This window comes from Pseudonaja textilis, chromosome Z, assembly GCF_049901715.1.
Source record: "Pseudonaja textilis isolate UNSWEBS1 chromosome Z, rPseTex1.2, whole genome shotgun sequence".
Classification (NCBI taxonomy): Eukaryota; Metazoa; Chordata; class Lepidosauria; order Squamata; family Elapidae; genus Pseudonaja; species Pseudonaja textilis.
Window position 1 is genome coordinate 33,256,762 of NC_142008.1, and position 18,816 is coordinate 33,275,577.

Genomic DNA, 18,816 nt, shown 5'->3' on the forward strand with positions numbered 1-18,816 from the left:
GCACCATCGCCAGCAGAGACCCAGAGGCACAAGACGAGGGGAGGCTTCATCCTCAGCCTCACATCCACATCACGCCCGGCGATCAGTTCACACCTACAGCCGGTTCCGAAAGCCCGAACACAGACAGCGGCACCCAGACAGTTGACCAGCCCGATCCAGTCTACAGGAGCACACCCCCAGTGATCAACCCTACGAGCCCCGGGCAGGCCCAAACCGAGGGGCACACTGGGGACACTTTGCCGACTCTGCCTTCCCAGGCAGACCCCGGACGGACAGACGATGTTCCAGAGCTACGCCGTTCTGGGCGCCAACATAAACCTCCTGCCTACCTCAAAGACTATGCATGTTCGCATCTAGGGGGAAGGGGTGTTATGTCCTGAGAACTCTAGGAGTTCTCACTCAGGTCCACTCACTTGTGTGGGCGTTCTTCCCCCTTTCCTCATTGGTTGGTTCTCCCCAGCAGCCAGCTATAAAAGCAGGCTGCGGGGTCCAACCAGTTGCTGATTGCTGCGAGCCAGTTCCAGGCGTGGCAAGCACGGTCAGCCCTTTATTGTTATAATAAAGTATTGTTGCACTCATGCTCTGGTTCAGCCTCTCATTGCTCAAACTTAACACTACCTCTGCTCCCTGCCCAGATAAAGGAAACCATTCAGTATAATGCAATCAAAAATTACAATGAGTTCAAACAAGATCAACAGTTGCCATCTCTGTCTGTCTGTCTCTCTCCTGAGGTCATCAGCTCGGACTAAGTGCAAACTAAAAGGACTGAAGTAAATTACCACCAAATGATAATTCTAATTTGATATATGGCAAACATTATTAAAATCACAGATATTATTTTATTTCACTATATTACATTTAATTCATTTTAAATCAACTTTATTTTTTATCCTGGTTTTACCGTTTTTCTGGGCAGCAAGTCAGTATACTGCTGAAAGATTTTATGTCTAGCTTAATCTGCCACTATATTAGACAAAATGTGTATCTCTGAAACAAAGAGTGGGAAGAATTCCTGGTCTAAATAGTCTTGGTCTGAGGGCTCTATAATCAAACGAGGATTTATAATTGTACAGTTTCATGTTCAAATATCAAATACGTATGAATGTCTAAAATAAATACAAAATAGTGAAGTTTCTGAGACTTAGGGATTCATAGCTGCTAAATCTACCCTGCTTTTTCTCTTGTGGGCAGGCAAGAAAAATAAAGATAAATTGTGATTTACAGTTGATTACATTCTCTTACTGAAGCTGGGTTTTTTTTCTTGCCTTGCATCTTTTTCAGTTAATGTTATTTTTCCTCAAAAGCAAAGACCATGCCTGTGGAAACTTATTTTACCTACAAATTATGCAGAGTGGGAGTAAACATTGCAAGCTGGCACTCTAGGTTTAAAACAGAGAAATGAAAAACACTGAAAAGTTATGGGATTATGTAATATTAAATCAGAATATATTCATTCTGGTCTATATAGTGTACTCTTTTATTTGTAGCAGAGACACTGCACAATATAATAAGTTGGTACTATTGTTTTATAATGAACTACTGATCTTGTGTTGTTTCAACATGGGTCTATATAAAAAGATCAAGAAAGGAACAAATTACATTATTTTATTCATATTTACGTTACGTAGCAATATATACACATTTTTCCTTCAATCCGATTATCATGAAAATTAACCTTTGTTTCCCTCTTCTAAGTCATCATTCACCTTTTAGTTTTCCAAGAATCTACTATCAGATAAACTAGTCAAAGCAAACAACACAAGAATCACAGTATAAAGAAATAATCTAGTCATATTATTTAGCTAGCCCTTTGTGAATATAAGCAATCCAGGATATAAAATATTAATCCTGTATTTTTTTCAAGAGACAGAAGATTAAATGATGATGTTTATTTTATTTTATTAGTGTTAACATTAATAAAGTTTTCAAAACTTCATAATAAAAAATTGTTCATCCTTTCCATAAAGAATATAATTGTAAAGAATATAAAGAATATAATTGTAACAATTATTGTATATCCTTATAATGATTATTGTATTATTAAAGAGATACAAATGAAAAAGACTGATTAATATAAAATCTGTTTTTATACCTAGTTTATATCACATTATTTTTAGAACATCATAGACTATTTCTAAATAATTGTTTTTACTGTCCACCATGCTTACGAACAAAAAGTCAAAATTAATTATTTAGCAATAAATTATCTCTATAATATTTTGGAAGCTGTTTGCCAATAGACATTTGGCATTTAGGGAGCACAGTAGGTGGTTTCAATTCTATGCACATTTGCTTGAAAGCAAGTTTCATTGAATTCAATGAATTCTTACTTCCAAGGAGACATACATAGGATTGTGCTGTATATCTTATAGAACTATAAATAATTTATATATTTTAAATAAATTTTAAACCAACATTTTCTTTGCAATGTGAATATAGATGCTATTTTACCAAGTGAATTAAAATATTTTAATTATGTTAAGAATTAAATTGTTATTATGTTACTTGGGGCAATTGAGCAGTTGCCAATGGCACAAGAAATCATGGCAAATTAATAGGACCTTCAACATTCTTTGTAGTTATTTCAGTGACATAGTACATACACCATGATAAAGTTATTGAACAGGGATTATTAAATCAGTGACAAATATTAATGATTAACATTTGGGATTTTCAGTAATTGTTACATTGTTAAGTCACCATTATCATCCTTTTTTTTTCCTTTTCTCCTCTCAGGTTTTATATTTCCTGCCTAACAGGAAATGTTTGTATTTCCTTCTATATCAGTGGAAGTAATTGTCTGACTCTAGTCTGCTTTGCTCAACTCTACTTCAAGAACTCTCCCCAGTTCTGGCCATTGAATTTAAGAAGGACTCAAAGAAACATATAAAAATTCAGAGACTGGAAACAAAAAAGAAGATTGGGGACTAAAACCTAAGCCTTAAGAAATGTAAGCATAAGGAGTGGATATTTGCCTTGAAAAAAGACAACTGAGTTAGGATATGATAGCTTTTTAAAATAACTTCAATAAAAAAATGCTTCCTTGATGAAGGACAAGATCAAATCCAGAGTGCAGGATGTGATATAATAAATAGGTTTAAGTTTTAGAAGAGAAGTGGGGTGGCATCAGGGGTGGGATTCTACCAGTTCACACCTATTCGCTAGAACCGGTTGTTAACATTCTAAGCAGTTCGGAGAACCGGTTGTTAGAAGAAATTACTGGCCTAATCCTGTAAGGAAGGCAGGAAGGAAACATTCTGGTGTTGCTTACAGAAACCGCCTTTCCATTAATTCTTATTACATTCTTGGCAGGACTAGACTTCCTCTCTCCGGAGCTTCCAGAGTTTTTTTCCCCTCCTTTGCTGGTGCTTTGGTTATGTGGAGTGACCATTCAAAGTTACAATGGCACTGAAAAAAGTGACTTATGACAATTTTTCACACTTACGACTGTTGCAGCATTCCCCACAGTCATGAGAGGCCAGGCTAGGAAATGCATGCCTCGATGTGAATGATATTGAGTTGGTCACATCCAGCCAATAACATGACCACCAAGCCATGTCTACCCAGTCACAGGACCACCAAGCAATAGCCACCACCTAAGCCATGTCCACAGAACTGGTTGTTAAAAATTTGAATCCCACCCCTGGGTGGCATAGAGGGGAAAATGCTCGCTTGCACTTGAAAAGTTGAGAGTTTAATCTTGGGCAGGTTACAGATGTTTTCCACTCAGAGTGCAAAGAGAAAATACCTGCTGCAAACTCCACATAGGTATCAGGAAGGGCATCTGGCCAGTAAATGGTCAGCTCCATTTGGTCATCCTGACTCTATCCTGAATAAAGGAATTATAGAATTGTAAAAAAGTTTCAGAAGGCAGAATCTGATTAAAAATTAGGAGAAATTTTTTAATAACAGCAAGCTACAGTGAGAATAATAATGGAACAGATTATCTGGAGGGTGATGAGATTCCATTCATCATCTATGTTGGAGGAGAAATTAGACAGCCCTCTGTTTCAGTTGTTTTAATTTGGATTTTTATATTAAGTGGTTGTTGGACTCAGTGACCTAATTACCTCTCCACCTATATATTTTTATGACTCTGAGCTTACTATTTTTAATGTTAGTAATTAAATGTCTTAGAATTAAAAAGTAAAAGTATTACCTTTCATAAATCCTCCTATAAATCATGCTACTCTATCCTTACTTGATGTAATTATAGAAGCATTGGCCAGAAACACATTTAGTTATTTTAGAAAAGGAGGAGGGAAGTTATTCAACCAAGTATGGAGAAGTTACAATCTTGCTTTAGTTATAGAAGAAGTCATGCCTATCACCCACTGCGCTAGAAAAAAATCATAATTTTTAGCCTAGTTCGTATACATCTCATAAACTATTGAACTATCAATTCAGATATATTTCCTTACTTAAACAGAGAAACAAAATGACCACAGCAGGCAAAAAATCAATGGCAGCAAAGCAACTTCCTGCCAGTTTCCCCACTGATTTTCCTTATAAGAAGCTGGAAAAAAATATCCATCCTTCCTTCCTTCCTCTCTCCCTCCCTCCTTTCCTTCCTTTCCCCTCCCTCCTCCTTCCTTCATTACTTCTTTTAACCTCCAGCTCCCTCCTCTTGAAAAAGTGGGTCTATCATAATTGAGCTAGATGGAAGCAAAACAATAAAAGTACCCTTTGGTGCAAGTCATCCAGCTTGTTGTACCCCAGAAATGCTAGTCCTAAATAAAACCTTTCACAATTGGTGTTGAGTACAAACAACATAAACCGAGTCACAAGCCATTAGGCCCTCACCAGAAAAAGAGTTGCTCAATGTATATTCATGTGTATGTCAGTATTTCTATGTGTGCTACTTTCCAAGCAACAGAGCCACTTCCTTTACATCTCCATAGATATTCCCGCTGTACTTGATGGATTTGCTTCAACACAGCTCCATGTTTTTATTTGTTTCTTTCATGAGTGCAGCATAGTCAACAGATACTGAAAAGTGTACAGTGCCATTGTGTAAAAACAGAACATCTCTGTTCTCTAACATTTAGAGCTAAAGTAAATTCACGATACAACCAAAAGTGTTCAGGAAGCCAAATTGTTGTTTATCTAGTGTAACCATATCATTATTTAGTTAAAATGATCTTATGTATTTTAGAAATACTTAGACTGATAACATTTCAGAGTTTAGGTAGTAAGTGGATCTACTAAAGAGTTGGATAAATGGAGGCTTTAGGGATCTTTCAAGTTAGTAATTGTTTTTTTTTATTTATAAAAAGCTTACATTAAAGGAATTGACTTTAGTGTGATAAGATGTTTGAATTTGGATTTGGCTAAGATTCTGAGTTATATCTTGTAATTCCAAATAGATGGTTTCTCCTGCTGACCTTTATATGAGGAGGCAGCAAAATCTGTCATCGCTATTCAATTTGTTTAACTGCAGACACATGCTCTCTAGAGATTCTAGCACTATATTATCCATTTAACCCTGCCCTGGACACCTGGATGGTTTTCTGAAATGTATGTGAGAAATAGCCTCATATTCTTCACTGAATGCAATAAAACACAGAAGCTGTATTTTCTGCTTGCCACCATAAAGGTAGTTTATAGTGTTATTTAGTATATTTAGGAAATCAATATAGTATATTGCTATATTATTCTATAGCATATTACATTTCAGTTAATTATGGTAATAAAAGTATGTTTTACATCAATTTCAATAGAATTATATATAACTGACAGTTTCCCTGCTTTTAGGAATAACCAGGCTTACCAAATATATTAAATATATTTCATTAAAATTGACATTTAATATGTATAATCTTCAAATTATATGCATGTAATAAAAGAAAACCTTTAATATCATTATGGAACACAAAAGTGTCTCTATATCTTCAATTTTGTACAATTTACAAAATAGAATTTTGATTTATTATTTTGATTCCTAAAGGCTGCCATTGATTGCAGAAGTTAATCTTTGTATTTAATTAGCTGCTTGTAGTCGTCAAAACCTCTTCATGCAATATTATCTTTTAGATTTGTGGATCCCAATGATGCTGGGAGCCACACTGTTGGGAGTGCCCCCTATGATTCATGAAGGTAATAGAAAAGAGGGTTCACTGAGAAGAAAATGTCAACATAATCCAGTGTTCTGAAAAGAAAACCAAATGGCTCGTCACCAATTGCTTAATAACACTGGAAGATGAACCCATCCAGGTCAAAGATATGCTGCTGGGAAAAAACATAGTTCTACCCCTATCAAATCATAATATTCTACATGGTTGATAAAAGATTGAAATAACAGTAAATATATTTACTAACATCATAAATTAATTTTATATTTATTTATACATATAATTATAAATGTATTACCATTAAAAATAACCATCATTAATTATAGAATATCATCATTAATTAAAATAATTAATTTGGGGGTGAATAACTTTTTAACTTATGTAGCCTACAACTAATCCAAGAAATAGTTAAACTGGACAAATTTTAGGGAAGCCATATTTCTATTTTTCTATTAAAAAAATCTAGATCTAGGATTGTTTAAGAAAATGAATTACTATAAAATATTACTATGTTTTTAATTTATATTAATGTCTTTTCAGAGAAACTTCTTGGCTTTTAAAGTAAGGTTGTAGTTATTCTTGCTTTCAAGTATTTCTGTTGATTTCTTATTGGTTTTATTGTTTTGTTATATTGTTTATGTTATCCGGTGAGCTTCACAATGAAAAATGAAATAAACAAGATCAAATCAATAAATCTGAATGATGAATAGCCCAAATAATGTTTTTAATTTATAAAAGAAATGAATGAGCACCATCTCATCAGAAATCTCTCCTGTTTGGTTACACTTCCCATTAATTTTTTTTGATGAGTCAACTTTTTTGCAAGAGCAATAATTTACATTTTCTGAATTAAAAATTTACCAGGGAATTTTGGATCACCCCCATGACCCATTTGCTTTGCTTCCATCTTCTTTACATTATGACCTTTTAAAAAAATAAAATGTGTGGCCTGTAAAATATTCTATTGTTTATATAACTGTACTATAAACAGGCTGCATTTGAAAGCACAAATTAATGACATCATGAGTTGCTGCCAGCTGGGGTGAAAATAAATTGTGAGAGAAATATAGGGAGACAGGTAATGGGCACTAGCTTTGCTGCACAACACTTTTCAAACACTGTTGACTGTGTGCCAGTATACTGTATATGGCAATAACTGTCAACAGGATTTACAGTACTTTCACATTTACACAGTGAGACTGAAAGGGTGAAAGAGTTCCATAGTTTTATTTGAAGGTGAGTACCAACTGTTTCCGTACCAATTATTTCCAACTAACTAGGTCACAAGCATAATGCCTATAGTTCAATGTCTGTTGTTAAAACACTTGGGAGAGAGTGGAATCTTGTTTATTGCCAATCCTTGAAGCATCCTTTTACAATCTTTATGGGGATGCTGATTGAGGTAAGTTCGATTAATATAATTCTAACAAGGATAATGTTCTGTCTATTTTGAATTCCATGAATGATGGCTATTTTAAATGGAATCTAGAAGTAGAGCATTGCTTAAAGAGATCAATTTCATCCTTAGATTATCATCACTGCTTAAGTGGACTACATATTCAAATCAAGACTTTCAAACATTTATCATGGAATTTTGAAGAATCATCCAAACTCCATGGAAATAAGGTCTATATTTCCAAACAAAGCTGCTCCATGCTAATGACAATTAAACACAAAAATTACTGCATAAGGGAACATAGTATTCACAAGGAAAAATAACTAAGGACTGTTCTAGATCTGCACAAAATTATAAATGTAGATCTCCATACAATAATCATCATTTAAGTATACTGCATATATAGTACAGAATGAATAGGTCAAAGATTAAAATGATTTCCTATCTTCCTGGAGAGAGAGAGGGGCGGTGGGGAGGGAGAAGAAGGAGAGGGAGAGAGAGAGGGGGGGGTCTAGTGGTTAAGCCACCAAGCTAGAGACTCTGAGTTCTAGTTCTGCCTTTGCCATGACAGCCTTCTGGTGAACCAGGGGCAATCACTTTCTTTCAACCCAACTCACTTCAAAAGGTTGTTGCAGGGAAAATAAAAAGAGGAAGGTGTGTTGGATATATTTGCCACTTCGAGTTATTTATAAAAATAATAAAGATGGGAAATGAATGAATTAATGAATTAATGAGTGAGTGAGTGAATGAATGAATGAATGAATGAATGAATGATACATTTTGTATGGTATGGCAATATTACATAAGTTGCATCTTTTATCTATTAAATCTATTTATCTATTAAGTTAAAACTGAACTATTGTCTCTGAATTGCTGCTGTTACCAAGTTCTTGGTTAAGTTTCTGCTATGATTTAACCATTAGATTAAAATATCAAAACATTTTCACTACAATCTATATACTAATTTAAAAGTTGCTGTTGTTCAGTAACATGATATTAAATTTGATGGAAGCAGTTTTTCACATTTCACCTTAAGAGGTACATTTTTATTGTAGGTCTTGTAAAATATCTCCCATGGATTATTTAAAATAACTTTAGTTTTACTTTCTCTGTGTTAATTCATGAAGTGTACACTTGACCCTAATAAAGTTCTACATTGAACTGAGCTGTAGAAAAGCTCATATCTTTTCAAAATCTCTCATTTTCCCATTTTTTTTAAGAGCAGCAATGTTAGCTCTAGTATAAGTTCATAGCAGAGCAGGTAAAAAGCTTTCACTTAGCATAGTGGCACATGGGAAAAGTAGGAAATAAATGGATTCCACTAAAACAAAAGATAATAGGAGTTTTTAAAAGAAGCAACTCAAAAGAAATGGTGACACAGTGACCATAGAATTTAAAAGTGCTGAATTCAGTAACTAGGTATTTTTAATAGCACATGTATCACATCTCTCTTGGTCTGGGACCAGGTGTTTGATTTCTGTAGAGACATGAATGTCTTTTAAATATATATTCCATCATTATACGAAACTGACAGAACCATCCAGTTAATGGCAGGTTTAGATCATGTGAGCTGCTGGATAATTGACAAAAAATATTTCTAGATAATTGAAAAAGAAAGACCCTATTTAGTTAGCATGAACAGAATGGAAAATGGCATTATTATACAGTTTTCAAAAAAAAGTAAAGATATAAAATGCTGGAACTTACAATTGAATGATAAGAATTTACCAAGTTTATGTATCCCTTTTTTATTAAAAAGTATTTCATGAAGTCTTAAAAGACTGGGTAATTTCATCTATTTTGTTGTTAACATTGTTACATTTTTTGTTGTTAAAATTATTTTTGTTTATTTGTAAAATTTATTGGCTGCCCATCTTACCACAATTATTAAAACTCTTATAGATAATAACCTGTAAATATTAAAACCTACAAAGCAGAAAAGTAATGTATAAATAAATCAATATATGCAGTAAGGTATTTCTTATTGTACCTTTATAATGCTAGGTTTTAGCAGTTGGGATGTTAAGTTTTAATTGGCTGAATTGTAAATCACTTAAACAGAACTTCTTAAGCGTCAGGTTTAATCAGTATCTATATTTGAAATAATTTTGGTTCTCTAATGGAATCAAAATTTATTACGGAAGGTAGTTCTTTTCCCTTGCAAAATATGACTACTTCGGAATAATATGTTGAGGTTTTATTATTTCAAAGTGAGCAAATTTTTAAAACACTGACTACAATTATTTTGTTGTTAACTCCAGTTATAATATCTAATGGAATTTCTTAATATCCTATCTAGCTTCTAATTGAACACACAGTAACAGACTTATTATTCTCTTTGGTAGTTCTTGAATTCACAAAAACATTACAAAGTCCTAGTAATAATTTTTAATAATGTCCAGTCATATGTAATAATATGATATTATTGAAATATATGTGTTGTGTATATATGAATGCTTGTTTCAAAAGGGATGGCAAATGTTTAAAAATGCAGAGCAAATATTTTAGAATGGATAAATTTTTAGAGAACAGATGTAAGGAAATCTGGCTGACATACAAACATCCTTATTGGCTTAATATAAAATTTATATACAAGACTTCAAAGATCAACAAACAAGAATGGCTCTCAGGTCACTATATCGAATCTATACAGTGGATCCACAGCATGCTTGTTTTTTAAGGCTGGGAACCTCTGAGCTATATGCCCTGTCATATACTCTTAGAACTGTAGAGATCCTTAGAGTACATCAATATGCTTTGTATGCAAAAGACCTCAAGTTTTATTTACTTTCTCTTCTTAATCAACATACTATAATATGGCTCTTAATCAAAAAAGATTTCCATTAAATAACATTCAAAAGATTTTAATATAACTGAAATTGCTCTATCATCAGAGTCAATGTAATCAATTTTAGCCAATTCTTCATTAAAGCTCTTTGATTTTGCTCTCACTTTTTATATGGATATCCATGTAAATTAACTGAAAGTGAAATTAAGAGGACCATACACCTCTTAATAGCAAAATCATTATAATTCATTAAATATTTTACATAATAAAAATTGTATTTGCCTATAAGTAATATTTATTATTTTCTATTAATTCTGGTAGAAGGATTCATCTTCTCTTTATATCCCCAGTAAATCTTCACCTAGTCACATGTTGCAGGAGATTTATTTACCTACTTTCATTCTTGTTACACATCCAAATAATACATAGCCTGAGTGGAGGTAAAGTTAACTTTATAACATCTACAACAGTTCATTGAAAAAGCACTTAAATGGCTATGTGCTACAATCACTGCCCCATTCCCAAATCCAGGAGCAACTAGAAGCAAATAAAAATATTTTTACCCGTACAAATAATATTGTCTATATATGTAATAGTGCTTAACAATTCTATCACGTTTCAGCTTGTCCAATATACACTGCTCAAAAAAATAAAGGGAACACTTAAACAACACAATGTAACTCCAAGTCAATAATACTTCTGTGAAATCAAACTGTCCACCTAAGTAGCAACACTGATTGACAATCAATTTCACATGCTGTTGTGCAAATGGAATAGACAACAGGTGGAAAGCATAGGCAGTTAGCAAGACATCCCCAATAAAGGAGTGGTTCTGCAGGTGGTGACCACAGACCACTTCTCAGTTCCTATGCTTTCTGGATGATGGTTTGGTCACTTTTGAACGCTGGCGGTGCTTTCAGTCTAGTGGTAGCATGAGACGGAGTCTACAACCCACACAAGTGGCTCAGGTAGTGCAGCTCATCCAAGATGGCACATCAATGCAAGCTGTGGCAAGAAGGTTTGCTGTGTCTGTCAGTGTAGTGTCCAGAGCATGGAGGCACTATCAGGAGACAGGCCAGTACATCAGAAGACATGGAGGAAGCCATAGGAGGGCAACAACCCAGCATCAGGACTGCTACCTCCCGCCTTTGTGCAAAGAGGGACAGGAGGAGCACTGCCAGAGCCCTGCAAAATGACCTCCAGCGGGCCACAAATGTGCATGTGGCTGCTCAAACGGTCAGAAACAGACTCCATGAGGGTGGTATGAGGGCCAGACGTCCACAGGTGGGGGTTGTGCTTACAGCCCAACACCATGCAGGACGTTTGGCATTTGCCAGAGAACACCAAGATTGGCAAATTCACCACTGGCGCCCTGTGCTCTTCACAGATGAAAGCAGGTTCACACTGAGCACACGTGACAGATGTGACAGGGTCTGGAGATGCCATGGAGAACGTTCTGCTGCCCGCAACATCTGCCAGCATGACTAGTTTGGCAGTGGGTCAGTAATGGTGTGGTGGCATTTCTTTAGGGGGCCGCACAGCCCTCCATGTGCTCGCCAGAGGTAGCCTGACTGCCATTAAGTACCGAGATGAGATCCTCAGACCCCTTATGAGACCATATGCTGGTGCGGTTGGCCCTGGGGTCCTCCTAATGCAAGACAATGCTAGATCTCATGTGGCTGGAGTTCCTGCAAGATGAAGGCATTGATGCTATGGACTGGCTCGCCCATTCCCCAGACCTGTATCCAATTGAGCATATCTGGGACATCATGTCTTCCTCCATCCACCAATCCCACAATGCACCATAGACTGTCCAGGAGTTGGGGGCTGCTTTAGTCCAGGTGTGGGAGGAGATCCCTCAGAAGACCATCTGCCACCTCATCAGGAGCATGCCCAGGCATTATAGGGAGGTCATACAGGCATGTGGAGGCCACACACACTACTGAGCCTCATTTTGACTTGTTTTAAGGACATTACAACAAAGTTGGATCAGCCTGTAGTGTTTTTTTCCACTTTAATTTTGAGTGTAACTCCAAATCCAGACCTCCCTGGGTTGCTAAATTTTATTTCCACTGATAATTTTTGTGTGATTTTGTTGTCAGCACATTCAACTATATAATGAACCAAGTATTTAATAAGAATATTTCATTCATTCAGATCTAAGATGTCTTATTTTTGTGTTTCCTTTATTTTTTGAGCAGTATACATAGCCCAGGAAGTTCTTGAAATAAAAGCCTATGATTATTTTATTTTATTTTACTCTTTCTCTTATGAGAAGCCCAGTAGCTCACCTGCTTGAAAGGAAGTTATAAGTTTGCTCACTGTTTTTTCTAAGTAAGCAGGAAAATTCCAGACAGATATCCTGTTAAAACGCTGTATGTCATGGCTGATAAAAGAATTTAATATGAGCAAAACTATGGGCAAAATAAAACTCATGACAAAAGAGATAGTGCAGAAAATCTAAAAATCTTGCTGCTCCAGTAAATTTGGTGACCTTACTTAATTGACATGATCCCAGTGAATGGAAATGTTACTCATTCTACAGAAAGCACTATACATATGAACACACACACTGCATCCCATCAGTCTTAGAATCTACATCAATACTGAAAAGTAACAAAATTCCTATCCATATTTTTTTAATATCAGTTAAGCAAATCTGTAGCAGTTGCATTTAGAATTATGGTAAAGAAAAGGTTTTCTGATATCTTATAAACATTTTGAACATTATTTCATTCAGTTCTCTCTTTTATATGCAGTATTTTTAATGATAGTGAGACTAGCTGTTAGTAATCTTTTTCAAAAGTGCATGATGAAAATCTTATGTTGCTAACTGAATTTGTTTTGGCATGCAGTGAATCCAATGCACCTGCAGAGAGAATATTTTCAATAATGGATGACATCTGGTTGAAGACAAAAGTAGAATGTCAGTAGTTCTACTAAAAGGGTATGGCAGTGGTTAGAGCCAATCTAACTGGCAACTGCTCTGAGGTCTCTGAATAAGTATTTGGCAGCATGCTGCTTCTTTAGAAAACAAATTCTTACTACTTCTAAGCTCACAAAGATAACACTGCTTTAGGTCCTTATGCTAGAAATTTAGGTTAAAGCATTGAGACACAAGCACGGGGACACAAACATTGAGACAGTAAAATTGATCTTAGGGATAATTTAATTTGCAGGTATATGTTTCAAGAACATAACAGTGATATGTTCACGTTACTAGTTTTAGACTTTCCTATGCATAATATGAACATGAGAGGTCCTCTTCTGACTGCAGCTAACATTTTAAAAACAGAGAGAAAAAGAAGAGAAAAACTGATACAGAAGACATGAAAATGGTGCTCCTTTTAAAATCTGTTACCTTCCTATAGTAATTGTTTCACTTTGCAATATAATAAGGCAGGGGTGGGCTTCAATTTTTTTTAGCAAGGGGCTTTCTACCCTAATGACTGGCTGGGTGGGCATGGGTAGGTGGGTGTGGGTCGGTGGTCTTGTGACTGGGTGGATGTTGCCAACTTGACATCGCTTCTTTGCCCTAATTACCTAAAAGAAGATATATACCAAAAAGTTTATTATTTCATGCATTTAATATTTAAACAAAAGACTGGGTGAAACCAGGCTTAATAGCAGTGACTGTGAGAGGGATCTTGGAGTCTTAGTGGAGTTTCTGGTAAGTTATGTGATACTTATTATTTGGGAATTAATCCCCTCAGAGGCTAGGGGCTATGTTATCTGATTTTTCCAATGGCTCTCCCTGCAAGCGCTGAATGCATTGTTTATCTAGCTTGCAACACTTTCATGAAGTATGAAATGCTCTTGGCTGAATGCCCAGAAGTTCATTTAAGCCCATTAAATGATTTTCCTTGCTGTTTTTCTTTCTGAGGTTATGGGGGCTCTCCAAGCCCTGTAGTCTTAGCTAGGGGCTCTCCCGAGCCCTTGAGAGCCCCCAGCAGCCCACCTCTGTAATGAGGTTCAGGCATGGAAAGATGGTGAATGTCAGATAATAGCATTTCCTATAGCTTGTATTTAGAAGAAATGAAAATAAATAAAAAATGAAAGGGGGGCATTAGAATTTTATTCGTTGTACTTATTACTATTCAACTCTTGTTGAAAGCTTGTTCTATTTTATTTTTTCACACCATCTACCAGAAGAAAACACATACAAACCGCTATCTACATGCACTCTCACACCACCACCCAGCACAGATCAATTCCGTAGCCAAGACACTCATCTCCAGAACAAAATGCTTAGCCGATGAACAACACCAAAAAACCGAACTACACACTCTCACCAACGTACTTACAGCCAATGGATTCCAGAGAAAGAAGATTACCCACCTAATCCAAAAGAAACCCCAACCAAAATCCAAGACAGAGAACAAGAAAACGGCAAAGCCCTCCTCCCATATATAAAAGGCACTACAGACAAAATCAGCAAGATCCTCCAAAAACACAACATCAAAACAGCATTCTGCACAAACAGAAAAATATCCACCATCCTAAGAAACCCCAAAGACAAAATCAATTAGAAAACCAAGGAGTATACTGAAATCCCCTGCACTGCCTGCCCTACCACATACATTGGACAAACTAACAGAAGAATAAGTGCACGCATTGAAGAACATAAGAACTCAATCAAAAAGAAGAAACGACCTCTTCCCTGGTCCAACACCTCAAAGCCACAGGACATGAAATTGATTTTAAAAATACCAGAACTATTGCCAAAACCGAACACTTCAACAGCAGAATAATCAGGGAAGCCATAGAGATAGAAAAACGCCACACAGCATGAACAAATGAGATGACACCTCCCGCCTTCCAGCCATTTGGAAACCCGCCCTCATGAACAGACAGTACCTAACATGAAGAATGACACCAGACCCACACCCATGAGAGCCACACAAGATGCCACCACCACACTTCCATGTAGAAAACAGACTCACACCCACTCAGAAGATAAGACACGACCATGGACCAGAAGCTGCACTGCAGCTGCATCACCACCCACTTCAAACCCCTCCGAGCCATACATGAAGCAAACCGACACCCACTATGAAGATGCAGCACGACCACGAACTCGAAGCCAAACAGCAAGATCACAGCTCACCAACTCAAATCCCCAGCAACTAAGACTAACCTGAGCACAACCAAGCCCCACCTGAACAGAACACGCCTCCAACCAATCAAAACACGGCCAACCCCAACCAATCAGAACACAGCCAAACCCCTACCAATGAGAACACCCCCACCCAATCAGAACACAGCCAAGCCCCCACCCAATCAAGTCCCACCCCACTAGCAGTTAAAAGGAAGAAGCAGCTGCAATCTCACATCACTCTGAGAAGCAAGAGCCAAAGACAGAAGCCTGAAGATGATGAATGAGACTTCATCGAAACGTTGCCTAGATACTTCGAATCTTACGCGGGAGAAAACCCGAACAACCAAAGATCCACATACAAATACCCGCGAGAACCTCAGAAAACGTATATGTATATATGTATATATATTCAGATGAATGGCTGAATATTTTCAGGTTAATAATTGATAAAATAATAACCAATAGCATGTTTCCTCTGTTATCCTTCTTCAAATAAAATATCTGTCATTATATGACAAATCTGAAATAAATTTTCTTCTACAACATTCAACATTCAACACCAGGCTGAAAGTCTATAATTTGAGACGACTAGGGGACTTTATTACCCAACAGATCCATGAATATAAAAAGGCATTTTCATAGATGAGTTTAGGGTTAGTTTTTTCCCCCTGCTTTTCTCCAGTTACTGCACTTTGTTTCGAGGCCTTGCCAGAAGAAAAGCAGTCAGATAGTTTGCAGAGGCAAAGATATTGAGAAAAAGAAGAATTTATTTGACATTATCTCCTTGGCTTTACTTATGGAAAATGACATCAATTACATTTTGTTTTCTATTCAAGACTGGGGAAATGCTATAACTTCTGACTTGTAGTGTGCCACTTCTGAAGTTGATAGTCATTTCTTTTTAATCACCCAATCATCTTGTATATAGCCTTGAACAAAAGTTTAGTTTTGCATTGTGTTTTTTTGCTTGCTTTGGTTTCATGCCTCTGTTATACATTCATGGTCTCTGGCCAAATCTTTTCCTCACCATCTTTGTCTCTTCTACTTTTCATAAGTATGCTTTTATTTTGGGGGAACAAGGAGAGTAACATATTCAATGTTTTCAATTATAATTGACGTAATTTCCATTGGACATGCTGGATTTCTGTCTCCTCTTATTATTTGCTCAGGCCTGTGTCTTTATTCTATAAATGACCACCAGGCTCCTACACCTAGTTAAATGCCTATTCTGTAAATCTACTTTTGAGTTCTTTATTCTATGGCATCATTTGTCTGGGATCTCCTGAAAATTGGTTTTCCGTGACTCAATCTTTCTATTTGCCTATACAGATAATCTTAATCCTTACCACATCTGCAGTGGTGCAAAGGCAGACTGCCCATCCAACAATATAATAATTTCTTGCATGACATGTTAATCTTAAGTCAAAACTGCTTTTGCACTTCCTTTACAGAAAGAAGAACTGTTTGCTACATTGTATGGCTGACATTTCAATTCCTGTAATAGTTAGTCAGAATGCCTGGGAACTTTCTTTCATATTGCTACAACTCTGTTAATCAATGCCAGACTTTTCATTTTACAAAGTCCCCTGCATAGATAGGTCATGAAAAATATTTAAATAGTTGTTTATAAAGCAAAACATCTATTTGGCTGGCAAAGCTACATTAAGATTAAAAGAAAAGCTGGATAACAAGGCTAAGCTTCTCCTGACATTTTGGCATTGATGGAAATAACTTGTTTGCAAATTAATTCTAAGGCCTATTAAGATCATTAAAATATTAAGAAGAATAGAAACTTGCATGCAAAAAAATCTTATATGAACTAGCAATTCTGGAGACTTTGTCCAAGCCAGTGAATATTGTCTCACCCAGGAAATAAAAGTAACTGAGAAGATATTCATTAAATTATGCAGAGATGTGCGTATGTATGTATGCATGCATGCATGCATGCATGTATGTATGTATGTCAGTTCTCAAGGCAAGGCGTAGAATAAACCTTGTCATTTGCAAAATGTATCAAATCCTGTCATTGTACAAATTGTACACACATTTCTAGTAAAATGTATTTTTCTATCAGCCAAGAAAGTATATTTAATTTGGAAATAAAAATATTTTTTGAAACTGTCAAGAAGTTAAAAAATCTGAGCCTAGACAGGAAGCATACTGTTTAAAAAGCTGATAGACATAAACTTTTCACCTGCCCTAGTTAGAGTTTTTCTATAAAACCCCTGCATCAGAAAATCCCTCATATGTTAAACAATCTTCTGTTATTTTTAATGCTTGATCTACTATTTTCTGTTATTTTACAATCTGAAAGTTTGAACCCAAAACCAACTATTCATTTAAAATTGGAAACTCACCTTGGCATGCAAACTTCAATTCCTTAGCATCTGTAACAGTGATCCTTTTATCTGGCCTATTTTTTTTAAATCGATGATAGCTTCGTCTTTTCTTGGTCTCACCCCAAAGATTTGATCCTCCATGCATGCTTGGAATGTTCAAAATAGCAATTCCTTCCAGAGAAATATTATTCAGATCTATCTGAATTCCATCACACTGCCAAAGAAAAAGGGACAGAGACAGAGATGGAGAGAATCAAAATATAATAAGATAAAATAAAATAAAGAGAAGAAATCAGTTAGGGATTAGAGGATATCAGCATCTTTGTTATTGAAATTATTTTACTAAACATATATTTCCTGTATTAATTTTCTATAGCTGCGTATTTAGCAGAATAGCAGAGCCTCTAGAATCCTGGGGTGAATCCTGAATAGGGAGGATCTCTGCTTGGTCATTCATGACCTGGTCATCTCCTGTTTGCACTTTTGCAATGCTTTCTACATGGGAAAACTTCAGCTGGTATAAGACTGGGCATATTGGGCATGATTCCCTTTGTGTGCCATCCACTTCCAGGTCCAATTCAAGTTTCTGGTTATAACCTTTAAAGCTCTACATGGCAGGATGCCAGATTATTATTATTTTTTAAATGGACCAGTAGCTCACGTGGTTAGAACACTAGATTGGATGTTAGAAAACCCATGTTTGAAACCTGAGTACTCCTGCATGGTGGGGTGAGCTCCTGTCATTTGCTCCAGTTCCTTGACAAGGTCATAAAAGGAGCCACCATAATGTCCCTTGGGCAGCAGATGTCTCCAGCTAATTCCTTCAACCTGGAAACACCTTAAACAGTACTTTTGTGGTCACAGTCATTTTAATTTCCTACACTACCTTTCTGCAATTTAGTGAGTTTCATATGTCAGACCTTAATTCCTATCAGCTATGACAGGGGTGTCAACTCATTTTCATTGAAGTCCACATCAGGATTGTGTTTGAATTCAGGGGACTGGGGTGGTGTGTACAGGGTGAGCAAGGCCAGGATGATGTCACTCATGTTGGGTGTGTGTGTGGTGGCCTGAGCACTCTGCCAGCAAAAACGGGCTCCCAAGCTCTGTCTTTGGCTGTGACA

At 36.2% G+C, this 18,816-nt stretch overlaps 1 protein-coding gene across 2 annotated transcripts in view; it reads right to left on the bottom strand.

The window, feature by feature from the left end:
- Positions 1–18,816, bottom strand: part of DGKB (diacylglycerol kinase beta) — a 279,608-nt gene that overhangs the window by 69,489 nt on the left and 191,303 nt on the right. For both annotated transcript variants that reach the window (XM_087918197.1, XM_087918198.1), the window contains exon 22: positions 17,711–17,906. In XM_087918197.1, the coding sequence (XP_087774323.1) occupies positions 17,711–17,906 (196 nt within the window). The remainder of the gene's footprint in view (positions 1–17,710; positions 17,907–18,816) is intronic.